Source organism: Panulirus ornatus, chromosome 9 (assembly GCF_036320965.1).
Source record: "Panulirus ornatus isolate Po-2019 chromosome 9, ASM3632096v1, whole genome shotgun sequence".
Lineage (NCBI taxonomy): Eukaryota > Metazoa > Arthropoda > Malacostraca > Decapoda > Palinuridae > Panulirus > Panulirus ornatus.
In genome coordinates this window covers 11,094,401-11,111,495 of record NC_092232.1, presented here as the reverse complement: position 1 = coordinate 11,111,495, position 17,095 = coordinate 11,094,401, and the positions used below count along the sequence as shown (strand labels likewise).

The window sequence follows — 17,095 nt, the reverse complement described above, 5'->3', positions numbered from 1 at the left end:
GCCGGCCGGCTGACACTGGCTTACTTCCGGCTCACGTTCCCGACACTCTAACTGTCCCTTCCCCGAGACACACTCTAGAAATCTTAAGAATTTACGCAGGTTATTTTACATAACGGTTCATTCATGGTCATAGACATTTCTATTCTTACTTTGCATATCATGCGCCACCTTATCAGCGAATCCGAGGGGTGGACACTGACAGAAAAGTTATTGCTGTGATCGAGGTTTTATCAGAATAAATACCTGAATGAATTGACTATGACTGCAACAATATTTCTTCTTCAAGAAAACTCAATAAAGGCACTAATGATATGAAACAAAGAGTGTGAACAGTTACCAATGTTTTATATTCAGTCGGTGAGGTGTATTCATAGCACGTGCAAGGTTATTGGGCCCATCTTGGAGATGAGTGACTGGCAAGCTAATTAATCTAAACGCATTTCATTAGTCGATACATTATTGATATCAATTATGAACAAAAAGTACCCTCCACTATTACATGGAAATTAGATCTCGTCATTTTAAGAAGACATCCCTGACATGTTATAAACTGCAGTGGTTTATCAACTTATAGTAGGAATCTTATCCGTTATCGCCTTGAATTGCTTCTATCATGCATGCATGACGCTTTGACGTGTGGCTATTACAAACATCTGAGTACAGCAACTTGTCACATAATGGATGGAAATGAATATATTTATATCTAAAATCATAATTGTAGAAAAATATTTGAAGCACTTGCTGCTTGGCTGTGAAGCACATACTGTAGTCTGTAGTTTATTGAAAATTAGGAGAGACTAAGAGGCATTCTTATAACCTCATTAATTTACTACCAGACAGGAGGGGGGAGGGATATATAAACACTAGTAAACACAAGATGGATGTATATCACGTTAGTAAAGAATACGATATACAAACTAGATGTGAAATATTACTGGATGACCTATCTAATCAGATTGAGGAAGCCTTGATATCAAACTGCAGAGTTGTGTTTCTTGAATGAGAGGTGAGGTACCGTAGATTTTTTTATGTACAGTAATTTATTTGCGGGTTCTAGAACCTCTCTGCCCCATAAATAAATTCTGTGATAATCTTACAGCACTCATGAACCTTGCCACGTTCATAATTGGGGGAAGATAACCACTGGTCAAAATGTGTTATGTGTAGGTACTTTTTTGAGTATATATATATATATATATATATATATATATATATATATATATATATATATATATATATGCTGAAATAACATAATTATTTTGTATAACGACGCAAAAGTAATTTTTTGGCGGGGAAGTATGGCTTTGTATCACACAGCCAGTGGGAGTACTCGCATTGGGTTACAGCTGGAGAGGGGAGTCACGTCCAAAATGCAGACAAGAAAGGTTAGCACGAATATGTCTCAAAAATGTAGTTCTAGATGAGCGTAATATCTGCGTCTGTCTGATGGAGTAAATACGTTGAAGACCAGGTTGTGAGGACGGTTAATAGTGTATGTCTTTTCATTTCGATGTGTAGTATATTTGTCAATATTATGTTGATTGGGAGAGGAGGGGATCTGTTAGTATACATTGTGTAAGTGTTAAGCATTTCATTTTTTAATGGTATGTCATTAGTTATGGATTGGTGTGTGTGGGAAAGGAAGAAATTAAGAATATTCAGGAAGTCAGGTCCTGTGTGCTATACTAACTTTATCCTAAAGCCAACCTTGGATGGTTCTTGCTAAAAATTTGGTTTTTTTTATGGAATAAGTTATGTGCAAATGATCTTTATATGTTTATAACTAATTTACAGTTCTTTTAATTGGGCTAGTATCAGTTCTTAGCTCCTTAATACTAGCTTTTGGTCATTATTTTCCATTAAGTTCAACCGTATTCCTATACTTTATTGTTAGTCTTTACCTTGAATGTATCATGAGAATCCTATTGGAAGTAAGTAAATGTAGCTATTGTATCTAGTTCAGATGTATTCTTGTACTTTACTGTTAGTCTTTGCCTTAAATGTATAATGAGAATCCTTTTGGAAGTAAGTAGATGTAGCTATTGTATCTAGTTCAGATGTATTCTTGTACTTTACTGTTATTCTTTGCCTTGAATGTATCAAGCTATTGGAAGTAAGTATATGTAACTATACTTTGTGTGCTATCCTTGGTGAAATCAGTAAGTGACTTTAAAGAAGATAACTCAAAATGGGTAAAAAAAAAAATCACATAAAACATGCATGAGGTATTTCATTGCTGTATTGACACATCGGTGTGTATTATCAAAGTAATTCATTCAGTATTAATGGGGAGATTTAAGTCACACGGGGGTTCTCATTCGCATGTGTGGAGGGAGGCCTGTATTCCTGCAGGCATTTCATTTGTTCAGAATTTAGGCTTATGGGCAGTGGGATAATTGGGATGAGGATTAATTTGCATAGGGAGAGGTAGAAGAATCAAGTTTTGCGAATTAATGATATACTTTATAAAATCAGGCGCAGAGGCTGATTTAACACTCTCAAGAGTTTTACAGTTTATTTGTCTTGAGGCATTTCCATGGGCGCCTACTGCAATCATATTAATGAAAAAGGCTAAAACATTTATGTTATGCGTTAGCTTTTACCGTGTATGCCATTTAAAAATGTGTTACGTGTGCTTATACGCAATGACAAAGCTACATTTGATGAAGTACTAACATATATAGTCTAATTCCGTTTTTGTAACATTCGCCATAGATGTGCCAATGAGCAATTTTTTTGTGAAATGTAAGGGCGACATATTTACATTTCCAACACTCTCTCCTGTTCCTTTGCTTGAGGGCTCACGAGTCGTGTTCATACACCACCATCGGTAATACTATACCATTAACCATACCTATCTTTGCCCTCACAGTTGGTGGTATGGGCACAAAAGATAAGAAAGGACGGATTGGGAATGTATAGCAGGAAAAATTTCCCTCTAACGCTGGAGTTTGGAGTATAGGAGGTTTAATCGGTTTATTGGCTTAAATTGTGGTCACAGGTTTTTGAGTTGATACGTGTATGAATTTTCAACAGATCAGAACAGTGAGCAAATATCTTTTTAGTTAGAGATGCAGTTTGTGAATGGAAACTGTAATCTTAAATACCCATGCCCTTAATTTGATGTATATTTACCAAACATTGATTCTGCCACGACATTACGTAACACATGAAAGTCAAGGACGGAGTGAAAATGCGTGCAGGAAATTTGTTTATTGATATCTTTACTGAATTTCCACGATATATGAAAACTTGGACGAGATTAATGGTTACTTAGTTTTCAACGAGAACAATTATAAGGAAAATGGGTAATGGGACATTTTGAACTCTTATACGTGACCTGGATTTAATTGTGTACAATAACAACAACATCGTAAGCCAATGTTTACATCTGGAGGTGCCTGAGACGGACGGGAGATGGTATTAGTAAATTAAGATATTGAGCAGGGGGGAAAAGAACAGGTAAGGAAATGAATATAGAATAACCAGTTATACAGTTAAAGCCCGTCTATAGGTTTCTTTTTTTGGCTAATGTCTATGAATGATGTTGGATTTAATGGCTATCAACAACTGAAGGTTATTATGGTAGAATCCGCCATCAGAGATTGAAGTGCTACCTTAGACAAAGTGTATTGTCACCTGTCAGTTCATGTCAGCACACAGGCTAGAGTGTAAAAGGAGTAATTCAGGCCAGTGGTAAATTTCCTAAACTGATCTCTTTCACACACTGGCCTGTGTAGGAACTTGCTTGATTTATAACTCCTCTGTTGCTTTGGTAGCCTCTGATGGAATCTGCACTACGTCAGAACATTTAAAGCATATCAAATTAGTGTAAAAAAAATTATATAGCACTAATTTTGTAAATTAGTAAAAATTAAAAGATTATGAATGATATGGTCATACTTCCAGGAATGTATATAGGAGAGATATGTCATCACCTATACTTTGAAAATTGTAGAAGTTATGGTTCTCAACTTACACTTGGAAATAACAACGTACTAGCAATGGAAGTTTTGTTAATTATTAATTTTGAAATTCAAAGATGTGTGCAAAAAGGGAAAACACTTTAAACATCCATTGCCTGAGACCATTTATTACTTTGCTTGCCATCATCAGAAACATAGTGGGATGCACAGAAGCTTAAGAGTGTCTTGGATAAGTACCTGTAGGTGTACCAAACCATCCAGGCTGTGGGGGCTACATGGGCCTGTGTTGTGGCTTCCAACAACTCGGTCAACAAATGACCTAGTCCAACAACTTGGGTTTAGCCCAGGCTGCGAGGGTAGAAGACCCCAAAAGACTTCACCAGGTATGCTTTACAGATGTAATAGTAAAATCGTAAAGGTGTAAAAGATATAAGAGTATCATCCTTAAGATAGAGGGATAGTGGTTAGTGGGATGATGTGCATTATTGTTACTTAAATTAAAAAAACAAAGGTAAGTTGGTAACTCTCTACTTTACAGATTTCAGATTTATAGGTGATTGAAATTGACAAAATCTCTAGAAATGCATCATTGCAATGTATAGATGTGATTGCAGATGTAGCACCTGCAATTCCATTAATCTTGAGTTTTCATAAAGTAGGCAGGGTTTTGAAGTAGAGATGGATTTTGGAGTAATAAGACTTGGAGTGAACAGTAGGCAGTTTAAGTAATTCATTTATAAGATTTTTATTGAAATCTTGCAAATAGTAAACATTGAGGAGGGATACCTTTGGTGTCCACTCATTGTTTTGTAATTTCCTTGTGCTACATACTGAGACATTAAAAAAGTGACCATCCTGTGAATGTGGGACCAAAAACATTCTCCTGGTATTTGTTCAGATTTTATAGAGCTATATTCAGTTCGTATGTCAACATACAAAATGAATTCTGTAACAAAACAAGATAACTTGCCAGTAGAGTATAAAAGTACCTATTATCCTTTATTATTTATGCATTCCAGTGAATGTTACAGTGCCTTTTTAAGTTTGAATCTGATAAGCCAAGTTTTGCAAATATGTTAGGTGAGTTTAAATGATTATATCAATTTAGGGCTATTAATGCTTATGATATCTCTCACATACAGGGTTAGATTCATAGATCTCAATAGACATCAGATTTCATTGTTTATATTGTTCCCCAAATGAAAGACCATAGTGGGGATATATATCGAGTAGTGTGTGTTTTTCTTGAGACAGCAAGTTTTTTGATTTTTGCATTTCATTATATTGTAATTCTTTAACCCCTCACATTCTGTCCCTCAACCATTCCACAAACAAGCTCATCAGACTTGAAAGATAGTTTAAGAGGGTAGTGAAGCAAAAACCTACATTCTTATATCATTCCTTATAGTATCACCAAAATTCTGTTTGAGAAAAACTAACTTGTCAATCCTACAAAAGAGATGTCTCTGTTGTAGACTATTACTGTTTAATTAATATTTTTGAAAGTGACCTCAAACTTGTGTCCTTTCAAATAAGGTGAGATTGCTATCTTTTGGTCAGAGCTAAAGAGTAAGGAATGGTATTGCAGCTATTTGATTAGATTATGTTGCAGATACTTTAGGTAGCTAATTATCTCATATTATCTTATTCATCTAGCTTAATTTGATATAATCTTATGGATTTCCTAAATTATGTAACTCATGCCTTGTATCCATCTATCGTTCTTTATCTCTGATGCAAGTTCCTAACTGGAACTCCCTCGGGGATGTGGCCAAAGCAGTAGTCTCTAACTAGTGAACTCCAGTGCAGCATGCTTCTTAACCTTTAGTGCCTCACTCTTAACAGGCCAATGGCAGAGGGCAACTCTAGTGCAGCATATGTAGAGGCTCTTACCTAATGTTCCTATTGACTGTTTCTATCTTATGGTCTTGCTTAATGCTCCTACCCGCTACTACTACCTAATGCTCTTGCTTAAATGTTCGTACCTACTATTACTACTGTCTGTTGATCCTACCATTTTGCCAAAAGGCAGGGCTAGCACATAGTGCTCACCACAGGAAAATCAAAGAGTGAAAAGGAAGGAGCTGTGTGAATTAAGTGTTGTCAAGTGTTATTTATGACAGGGAGAGATTGTATGTTTGTGAACACAGTGCTAGTAGTCCACATGTGTGTGAGGCAGAAAGAAAAGACAGCAACCTGGGTTAGAGGAAGCAGCTTGACAACCACTGAAGTGCTGGTTCACTTCGCAGCCATCACTAACCCTCCCAATACTCAGGCAGTTATTACTGGTACTGATAATATACCTCAGTGCCTTGTAGATCCATTATAATGTTTGTACCTGTATCCATATGAACCCTAGTACTATGTTGGTGTGTCTAATATTAACTTGACTTTTTAAGTTTTTACCATCAGTATCACTGAGTATCCTATAATGATGCATCATGTATTTGATATATGTTAGACCTCCTTCCTTCTCTGACAGGAGTCCCTTGGTTCATCTGGACCCACTTGTTACCCTCTTCTGCTGATGTATTATACTCACTGTATGCCCTTTGTTTGCCTGCACCACCCTATTAGACATTTATCCTTTATCTGTGCTCAGATATTTAAACAACTAAAGATTTTAAAGATAAAAGTGAACATACTGCTAAACTAAACCAGTACTTTGTTCAAGGGTATGGGGTTTGAGACAATGTAATTTGCTTTGCGGTGTAGATGATACTTTTTACATCTTATCAAACAAATAAATTCTTGATTTTAGGGAAAGTTATGAAGATCACAGAAGGTTTAGGATTGAATGATATGAAGATAGACCAAAGAATTTTATAGATCAACTGATTGTACAATAACCTCACATTTCCCCTTAGGTATTGACATTCACTTCCTAGGATCCTTAGTTTGTGACTTCACACTCACATACTTTGAAGATTAAGGTATAGTTATGTGTATGTATATGTATGTGTATGTGCATGTATGTATATATGTGTTTATATGAGTGGGTGGGTCTTTCTTCATGTTTCCTGGCACTACCTCACTGACTTGGGAAACAGTGATCAAGTATGATAGAGAAAAAGAATAAAATATATGTATATATACATGTTTTGAATACACTTAATCACTGCTTTCTGATAACTTGCTTGAATGGTGTTCATGAAAAAAAAAATGTAGATAGAGAAAATTTTTCAAAACAATGTTCTAAAGCCCATGAGAACTATGAGTGGAAATGCCCAGGTGTATTGTATGTTTGTGAGGAGAAGAGCATCAACTCAAAGTAATTGTATAAAGTTTAAGGGGTTTTGATGTTATTAGTGTGATGATATTGCCAGAGCTCATGGCTCGCCCACAACATCAGGAACATTTTCTAAGCATGCATTTAATATAAGGCAATGGGTCATCAGTGTGACACCAGTAGGTGCAACAAAGATCACATACCGGAGGTGAAGTTATGGAGAACATTGAGCAAATGTCAAGAATCTAGACCAAAGATCAGAATTAGTGTAACGTACCTGTACTTAGTGTGATGTATTTTTACTTGTAAACAGTGCTTATTTAAGGTGTAATCTCATGTTTAGGTAATTGGATATGGACCACATAGTGCCACAGAAACTGCACACAAAGTTCTATATTTGATTTAAATTATTGTGGTTAAGGTGAATGGTCAAGGTTGCAGGTCTCGTGCACAAAAAATGCTGCTACTTTCATGTGTCCATTGTAACTCCTTACTAGGTTATTGGATATGGACTACATTTGTACCACAGATACTGTAACAAAAATTTAGAGGTCATTTTTGATGTACATACTTTCATGTTTTTCTGTAGTCCTGTGAAATGCATATTTTTCAGGCTGAAAGATGGCTAATAGTCCGCTGTGGCTGTTCATTATGGTGAGATTGCTGAGTGTTGTTCTCATCCAAACCTGGTTTGTGGCAGATGAGTTCTGGCAAGCTACAGAAATTGCTCATTATATGGTCTTTGGGTAAGTTTGAATAAGACATAGAGTTTGCAACAATGGTTATGGTACCTCCATACAAATCAGTATGTGAGTTTTTATATCTATTACCTTTCCAGAAGCATATTTACTATGCCTCATTTTGTATTCTAAGAAATACATGATTGTGTAATGATGTAGAGAATTACTAGGAGAAACTAAAAGCAGGTTCTTCCTCCAGAGATCCACTTTCAGCCAAATACTATAAAGCTTTTGTGACTAATTCATTTAGCTGAAGCTAAAAGAACTACCTTTATGTAGACAGTCTTATTTTGACAAAAATGTGGAAACTTATACTGTAACTTATGATGACAAGTTGCAATATTTTTGGGGAGTATAAAACAGTTCATCCATTCATTATAATAGATTTGATATAGTAAAATGCAAAGTATTTTACTGGAACCCTTTTTTTTACTTTATCTTTCCTGTCTTAATTTGGTAGCATCAAGAACAAATGCACGGTTATCTTATTTGCATACATCCACTCTCTAGCTGTTATGTATAGTATACCAAAACTATAGCCTATCATGCATAACGAAACTCTACAGACCTACTTTATGGTTTATCTTAACCACTTCCTGTGCTTTTGTTCAACCCAACAAACCATATAGACAGCAAGTCGACCCCTACTTATGATCCATATTAGTATACTTAGCATATACCAGTTGACTTTCTGAATGTCCTGGCCCTGATAACCTAAAGCTTCCATTTCTCCATCCTCCCATTTCCTTCTCAGTGTCCCCCTTCCCCTTCACTTCTAACACTTAAATCCTTTAGTCAGTCTGTCTTTGTTCTTCCTTTCTGAATGTCTGAATCACTTCAGCTCACTCTGGCTAATGTCTGTCATTCCTTACGTGTTAAACCCACTTCACACAACATATTGTCCTCAGGCATTTCATATCAGACAGATCTACTCTCTTCATTTCTTTTGTATTCATGGTCAGAAATTCACATGTGAATGATACCATCATGACTACTTTTCCTTCAGATATACCCATGTGTGCCCTAATAGACACCTTCTCTTCACTTTCTCTTTAATGCATCTAGGACCTTATACCTCCCTCCTTCCACCCACTGCCTTGCCCACTCTCAGATACTTAAAGGACTCACTATATTCCATATTCTACCCATTCAGACTTTCATGCATAGTCCCAAGCTCTGACACCAACTTTTGGAATTTCCCTCTGGAGTCTTCCACCAGTGTTGTATCATAAAGTAACAGCAACTGGTTCATGCCATGGCACCCCCTCCCCTCACCTCAGCATACTGCATCCCCTCACCTTCTTCTAAGACCCATGCATTTTCCTATTGAACTAATCTGTCATTGAACTGACAAATAAACACATTAATACACATCTTTGATGCAGACCCATCCTTCACCTGGAATTGCTTGCCATCTCCGTGTCTACTCACTCACATGCCTTACTCCCCGGTAAAACCAGCATATTACCCTTTACAGTGATTTCTACTGCCCCATATATGTACAGCACCTTTGGTAAGATCTCTGAAAACTATATTATATGCTTTTTCCAGATCCATTAATGCCACATGGAGTTCACCATTTTTACAAATATGTCTTACAAATGTTTGAAAGCAAACACCTGGTTCATGCATGCACTACCTCTCCAGAAGTCATATTGCTCCTCCCCAGTTAGATATTCTGTTCTTATCATCTCTCTCTCAATCACCATTCTCATATGCACCTTACCAGGTATACTCAGCAGGTTTTTGCCTTTGAAACTTTAGCATTCACTTTTGTGCTGTATGCCTCTACATAAGGGTACTGTTTCTATATTTTGCCAGTCCTGAAGCACATCACCTTGGACCTTACAAGACCAGGCCCCACAGATCTTTCCATGATTTCTCCTGGCTGTTTCATATTCCCTGATTCAGTCCAGTGACAGCACATGGGCCTCTGTATACCACATTGTTTCACTTCACTCTATCCATGCTATCCATGCATGTCTCCCATCCTCCGGCATGTGCAGGCCTGGTCAGTCCAAATCTTTTTCACTTTATCCCTCCATCTCCAATTTGATCTCATCTTCTTCCCTTCACTTCTGATACATATATCCTCTTTGTCAACCTCATCTCTCTCTTTTTTTCCATATGTCCAAACCATTTCAGCACACTTTCTTCAGCTCTCTCAACCACAATCTTATTACTGCACCTTTCACTTACTTATTTATTTTATTGATTACTTGATCAAAGCCACTTCAACCACTTATTGTCCTCAAATATTTCATTTCTATCATACCCACCCTCCTCCCCACACCCTTAACTGTGGCCCATGCCTCGCATTCATATAACATTGTTGGAACTACTACCTTCAATCTTGCCCATTTTTATCCTCCCAGATATCAGCCTATCATTCCACACATTCTTCAGTGCTCCCAGAGCCTTCACCCCCTCACCTATTCTATGATTCACTACCACTTCCATGGTTCCATCTTCTGCCATATCCACTCCTCTACTTCTCTGCCTCCAATTTCTCTTCATTCAAACTCACATCCTATCTAACCTGTCCATCTAACTAGTTAAACCTAATAAACTTGCTGTTATTCACATTCACTCTCAACTATCCCCTTTCACACACCCCTCCAAAGTCAGTCGCCAGCTTTTGCAATTTTCACTCAAGTCTGCCACCATTGCTTTGTCATTTGCAAACGACTGACTCACTTCACTGTCCCCCACCCACCCTTCCTTACAGACTGCATGCTTGCTTCTCTCTCTCCAAGACTCTTGCATTTACCTTCTTCGCTCACCCTATACATAAGCAAATTATACAGCCATGGTGACATCACACACCCCTGCTGAAGACCAACCCTCACTTGGAACCATTCACTCTCTCTTCCTACTCATGCTTTACACCATTGATAAAACTGACTTGACTTGCTTTTAGAGCTTTCATCCCACACCTATTTTAAAACCTTCGGCAAGGCATTTCTATCAAAACTATCGTATGTTTTCTCCAGATCCAATAATGCCCAATATGAATTCATGTGTTTCTCTAAGTATTTTTCACACATTCTTTAAGGCAAACACCAGATCCACACATCCTCTACCACTTCTGAAACTACATTGTTCCTCCTCAGTCTGGTGCTCTGTGCATGCCTTTATCTTCTCAACCACTACTCTTTTGTACAACTTACCAGGTGCACTCAGCAAACTTATACTTCTGTGGTTTGAACACTCAGCTTTATTCCCCTTGCGTTTATTTTTTATATTTATTATTTTTATTATACTTTGTCGCTGTCTCCCGCGTTTGCGAGGTAGCGCAAGGAAACAGACGAAAGAAATGGCCCAACCCCCCCCATACACATGTATATACATACGTCCACACACGCAAATATACATACCTACACAGCTTTCCATGGTTTACCCCAGACGCTTCACATGCCTTGATTCAATCTACTGACAGCACGTCAACCCCAGTATACCACATCGCTCTAATTCACTCTATTCCTTGCCCTCCTTTCACCCTCCTGCATGTTCAGGCCCCGATCACACAAAATCTTTTTCACTCCATCTTTCCACCTCCAATTTGGTCTCCCTCTTCTCCTCGTTCCCTCCACCTCCGACACATATATCCTCTTGGTCAATCTTTCCTCACTCATTCTCTCCATGTGCCCAAACCACTTCAAAACACCCTCTTCTGCTCTCTCAACCACGCTCTTTTTATTTCCACACATCTCTCTTACCCTTACGTTACTCACTCGATCAAACCACCTCACACCACACATTGTCCTCAAACATCTCATTTCCAGCACATCCATCCTCCTGCGCACAACTCTATCCATAGCCCACGCCTCGCAACCATACAACATTGTTGGAACGACTATTCCTTCAAACATACCCATTTTTGCTTTCCGAGATAATGTTCTCGACTTCCACACATTCTTCAAGGCCCCCAGAATTTTCGCCCCCTCCCCCACCCTATGATCCACTTCTGCTTCCATGGTTCCATCCGCTGCCAGATCCACTCCCAGATATCTAAAAAAAATTAATCTTGTGAGTAATTAAAGGCATTAATAATGCGAAATACTGTTATTTGAGTACAAATCCTTAATCAGCATATAAAATAACATCTATAACCAGATTTTCATTAATATCTGAAGAAGTTGAAAATCCGAGCAAAATATTTGGGAAGGCTATAGCCTTGGATTTTTCTTGATTTTTTTCAAAAATCGATTTTGTTGAGAACTGCAACATATATGCTTTTCAGTATGCTGAATACGAACCTGTGGTCAAAACCCAAAAATTCCTGTATTTAGTCGAGTAATTAGCATAATTTCATTAGAATTAATCTTAGAAGTAATTAAAGGCAATAATAATGCGAATTGCTGTCATTTGACTAGAAATCCTTAATCAGCATGTAAAATAATATCTATAATCAGATTTTCATTAAAATTTGAAGAAGTTGAAAATCTGTGCAAAATATTTGGTGAGGGATTTTCTTGATTTTTTTCAAAAATCGATTTTCTTGAGAATTTCAGGATAGATGCTTTTAGGTATGCTCAATACGAATCTGAGGTCAAAACCAGAAAAATCGTGTAATTAGTCGAGTAATTAGCATACTAATTTTATTATAATTATTCTTGGAAGTAATTAAAGGCATTAATAATGCGAAATGCTGTCACATGACTAGAAATCCTTAATCAGTATGTAAAATAACATCTATAACCAGATTTTCATTAAAATCTGAAGAAGTTGAAAATCTGGGCAAAATATTTAGTTAGGCTATAGCCTTGGAATTTTCTTGATTTTTTTCAAAAATCGATTTTTTTGAGAATTTCAGAATAGATGCTTCTAGGTATGCTCAATAAGAATCTGAGGTCAAAACCCAAAAATTCGTGTAATTAGTCGAGTAATTAGCATACTAATTTTATCATTAATCTTGGAGTAATTAAAGGCATTAATAATGCGAAATGCTGTCATTTGACTAGAAATCCTTAATCAGCATGTAAAATAACATCTATAACCAGATTTTCATTAAAATTTGAAGATGTTGAAAATCCGAGCAAAATATTTGGTAAGGCTATGCCTTGGATTTTTCTTGATTATTTCAAAAATCGATTTTCTTGAGAATTTCAGGATAGATGCTTTCAGGTATGTTCAATACGAATCTGTGGTCAAAACCCAAAAATTCCTCTAATTAGTCGAGTATTTAGCATAGTAATTTCATAATTAATCTTAGTAATTAAAGGCATTAATTATGTGAAATGCTGTAATTTGACTAGAAATTCTTAATCAGCATATAAAATTACATCTATAACCAGATTTTCATTAAAATCTGAAGAAGTTGAAAATACGAGCAAAATATTTGGTAAGGGTATAGCCTTGGATTTTTCTTGATTTTTTTTTTCAAAAATCGATTTTCTTGAGAATTTCAGGATAGATGCTTTTAGGAATGGTCAATATCAATCTGAGGTCAAAACCAAAAAATTCGTGTAATTAGTCGAGTAATTAGCATACTAATTTTATAATTAATGTTGAGAGTAATTAAAGACATTAATAATGCGAAATGCTGTCATTTGAATAGAAATCATAAATTAGCATGTAAAATAACATCGATACGGAGATTTTCATTAAAATCTAAAGAAATTCAATATCTGAGCAAAATATTTGGTAAGGCCTTGGATTTTTCTTGATTTTTTTTCAAAAATCGATTTTCTTGAGAATTTCAGGATAGAAGCTTTTTGGTATGCTCAATACGAATCGGAGGTCAAAACCAAAAAATTCGTGTAATTAGTAGAGTAATTAGCATAATAATTTTATAATTAATCTTGGGAGCAATTAAAGGTATTAATAATGCGAAATGCTGTCATTTCAATAGAAATCCTAAATCAGCATGTAAAATAACATCTATACCCAGATTTTCATTAAAATCTGAAGAAGTTAAATATCTGAGCAAAATATTTGGTAGGCTATACGTATAAGCCTTGGATTTTTCTTGACTTTTTTCAAAAATCGATTTTCTTGAGAATTGCAACATAGAGGCTTTTCGCTATGCTGAATACGAATCTGTGATCAAAACCCAAAAATTCGTGTAATTAGTCGAGTAATTAGCATACTAATTTTATTAGAATTAATCTTGGGAGTAATTAAAGGCATTAATAATGCGAAATGCTGTCATTTGACTAGAAATCCTTAATCAGCATGTAAAATAACATCTATACCCAGATTTTCATTAAAATCTGAAGAAGATGAAAATCTGAGCAAAATTTTTGTTAAGGCTATAGCCTTGGATTTTTCTTGATTTTTTCAATAATCTATTTTCTTGAGAATTTCAGGATAGATGCTTTTAGGTATGTTCAATACGAATCTGAGGTCAAAACCCAAAAATTCGGGTAATTAGTCGAGTAATTAGCATACTAATTTTATAATTAATCTTAGGCGTAATTAAAGGCATTAATAATGCGAAATGCTGCCATTTGAATAGAAATCCTAAATCAGCATGTACAATAACATCTATACCCAGATTTTCATTAAAATCTGAAGAAGTTAAATATCTGAGCAAAATATTTGGTAAGGCTATAGCCTTGGATTTTTCTTGATTTTTTTCAAAAATCGATTTTCTTAAGAATTTAAGATAGATGCTTAAGATAGATGCTTTTCGGTATGCTCAATACGAATCTGTGATCAAAGCCAAAAAATCGTGTAATTAGTCGAATAATTAGCATACTAATTTTATTATAATTATTCTTGGAAGTAATTAAAGGCATTAATAATGCGAAATGCTGTCATTTCACTAGAAATCCTTAATCAGTATGTAAAATAACATCTATAACCAGATTTTCATTAAAATCTGAAGAAGTTGAAAATCTGGGCAAAATATTTAGTTAGGCCTTGGATTTTTCTTGATTTTTTTCAAAAATCGATTTTCTTGAGAATTTCAAGATAGATGCTTTTCGGTATGCTGAATACGAATCTGTGATCAAAACCAAAAAATTCATGTAATTAGTCGAGTAATTAGCATACTGATTTTATTATGATTAATCTTGGGAGTAATTAAGGGCATTAATAATGCGAAATGCTGTCATTTGACTAGAAATCCTTAACCAGCATGTAAAACAACATCTATAACCAGATTTTCATTAAAATCTGATAAAGTTGAAAATCTGAGCAAAATTTTTGGTAAGGCTATAGCCTTGGATTTTTCTTGATTATTTCAAAAATCGATTTTCTTGAGAATTTCAGGATAGATGCTTTCAGCTATGTTCAATACGAATCTGTGGTCAAAACCCAAAAATTCGGGTAATTAGTCGAGTAATTAGCATACTAATTTTATAATTAATCTTAGGCGTAATTAAAGGCATTAATAATGCGAAATGCTGCCATTTGAATAGAAATCCTAAATCAGCATGTACAATAACATCTATACCCAGATTTTCATTAAAATCTGAAGAAGTTAAATATCAGCAAAATATTTGGTAAGGCTATAGCCTTGGATTTTTCTTGATTTTTTTCAAAAATCGATTTTCTTAAGAATTTAAGATAGATGCTTTTCGGTATGCTCAATACGAATCTGTGATCAAAGCCAAAAAATCGTGTAATTAGTCGAATAATTAGCATACTAATTTTATTATAATTATTCTTGGAAGTAATTAAAGGCATTAATAATGCGAAATGCTGTCATTTCACTAGAAATCCTTAATCAGTATGTAAAATAACATCTATAACCAGATTTTCATTAAAATCTGAAGAAGTTGAAAATCTGGGCAAAATATTTAGTTAGGCCTTGGATTTTTCTTGATTTTTTTCAAAAATCGATTTTCTTGAGAATTTCAAGATAGATGCTTTTCGGTATGCTGAATGCGAATCTGTGATCAAAACCAAAAAATTCATGTAATTAGTCGAGTAATTAGCATACTGATTTTATTATAATTAATCTTGGGAGTAATTAAGGGCATTAATAATGCGAAATGCTGTCATTTGACTAGAAATCCTTAACCAGCATGTAAAACAACATCTATAACCAGATTTTCATTAAAATCTGATAAAGTTGAAAATCTGAGCAAAATTTTTGGTAAGGCTATAGCCTTGGATTTTTCTTGATTATTTCAAAAATCGATTTTCTTGAGAATTTCAGGATAGATGCTTTCAGGTATGTTCAATACGAATCTGTGGTCAAAACCCAAAAATTCGTGTAATTAGTCGAGTAATTAGTATACTGTTTTTATAATTGATCTTGGGAGTAATTAAAGGCATTAATAATGCGAAATGCTGTCATTTGAATAGAAATCATAAATCAGCATGTAAAATAACATCTATACCCAGATTTTCATTAAAATCTGAAGAAGTTCAATATCTGAGCAAAATATTTGGTAAGGCTAGAGCCTTGGATTTTTCTTGATTTTTTTCAGAAATCGATTTTCTTGAAAATTGCAACATAGATGCTTTTCGCTATGCTGAATACGAATCTGTGATCAAAACCCAAAAATTCGTGTAATTAGTCGAGTAATTAGCATACTAATTTTATTAGAATTAATCTTGGGAGTAATTAAAGGCATTAATAATGCGAAATGCTGTCATTTGACTAGAAATCCTTAATCAGCATGTAAAATAACATCTATACCCAGATTTTCATTAAAATCTGAAGAAGATGAAAATCTGAGCAAAATTTTTGTTAAGGCTATAGCCTTGGATTTTTCTTGATTTTTTCAATAATCTATTTTCTTGAGAATTTCAGGATAGATGCTTTTAGGTATGTTCAATACGAATCTGAGGTCAAAACCCAAAAATTCGGGTAATTAGTCGAGTAATTAGCATACTAATTTTATAATTAATCTTAGGCGTAATTAAAGGCATTAATAATGCGAAATGCTGCCATTTGAATAGAAATCATAAATCAGCATGTACAATAACATCTATACCCAGATTTTCATTAGAATCTGAAGAAGTTCAATATCTGAGCAAAATATTTGGATTTTTCTTGATTTTTTTCAAAAATCGATTTTCTTGAGAATTTCAGGATAGATACTTTCAGGTATGTTCAATACGAATCTGTGGTCAAAACCCAAATATTCGTGTAATTAGTCGAGTAATTAACATAGTAATCTTATAATTAATCTTAGTAATTAAAGGCATCAATTATGTGAAATGCTGTAATTTGACTAGAAATCCTTAATCAGCATATGAAATAACATCTATAACCAGATTCTCATTAAAATCTGAAGAAG

The 17,095-nt window shown here is 35.0% G+C and overlaps 1 protein-coding gene across 4 annotated transcripts in view; it reads left to right on the top strand.

Moving 5' to 3' along the window:
• Nucleotides 1-3,263: 3,263 nt before the first annotated feature.
• The window catches only part of PIG-B (phosphatidylinositol glycan anchor biosynthesis class B), a 48,877-nt gene continuing 35,045 nt past the window's right edge, over nt 3,264-17,095 (top strand). The window contains exons 1-3 of one of the 4 annotated variants that reach the window (XM_071664661.1): nt 3,264-3,462; nt 4,188-4,309; nt 7,769-7,901. In XM_071664661.1, the coding sequence (XP_071520762.1) occupies nt 7,777-7,901 (125 nt within the window). In that variant the 5' untranslated portion in view covers nt 3,264-3,462; nt 4,188-4,309; nt 7,769-7,776. Of the gene's footprint in view, nt 3,463-4,116; nt 4,310-7,768; nt 7,902-17,095 lie in introns of all 4 variants that reach the window. The other 3 variants (XM_071664659.1, XM_071664660.1, XM_071664662.1) reach the window with 3 other exon arrangements.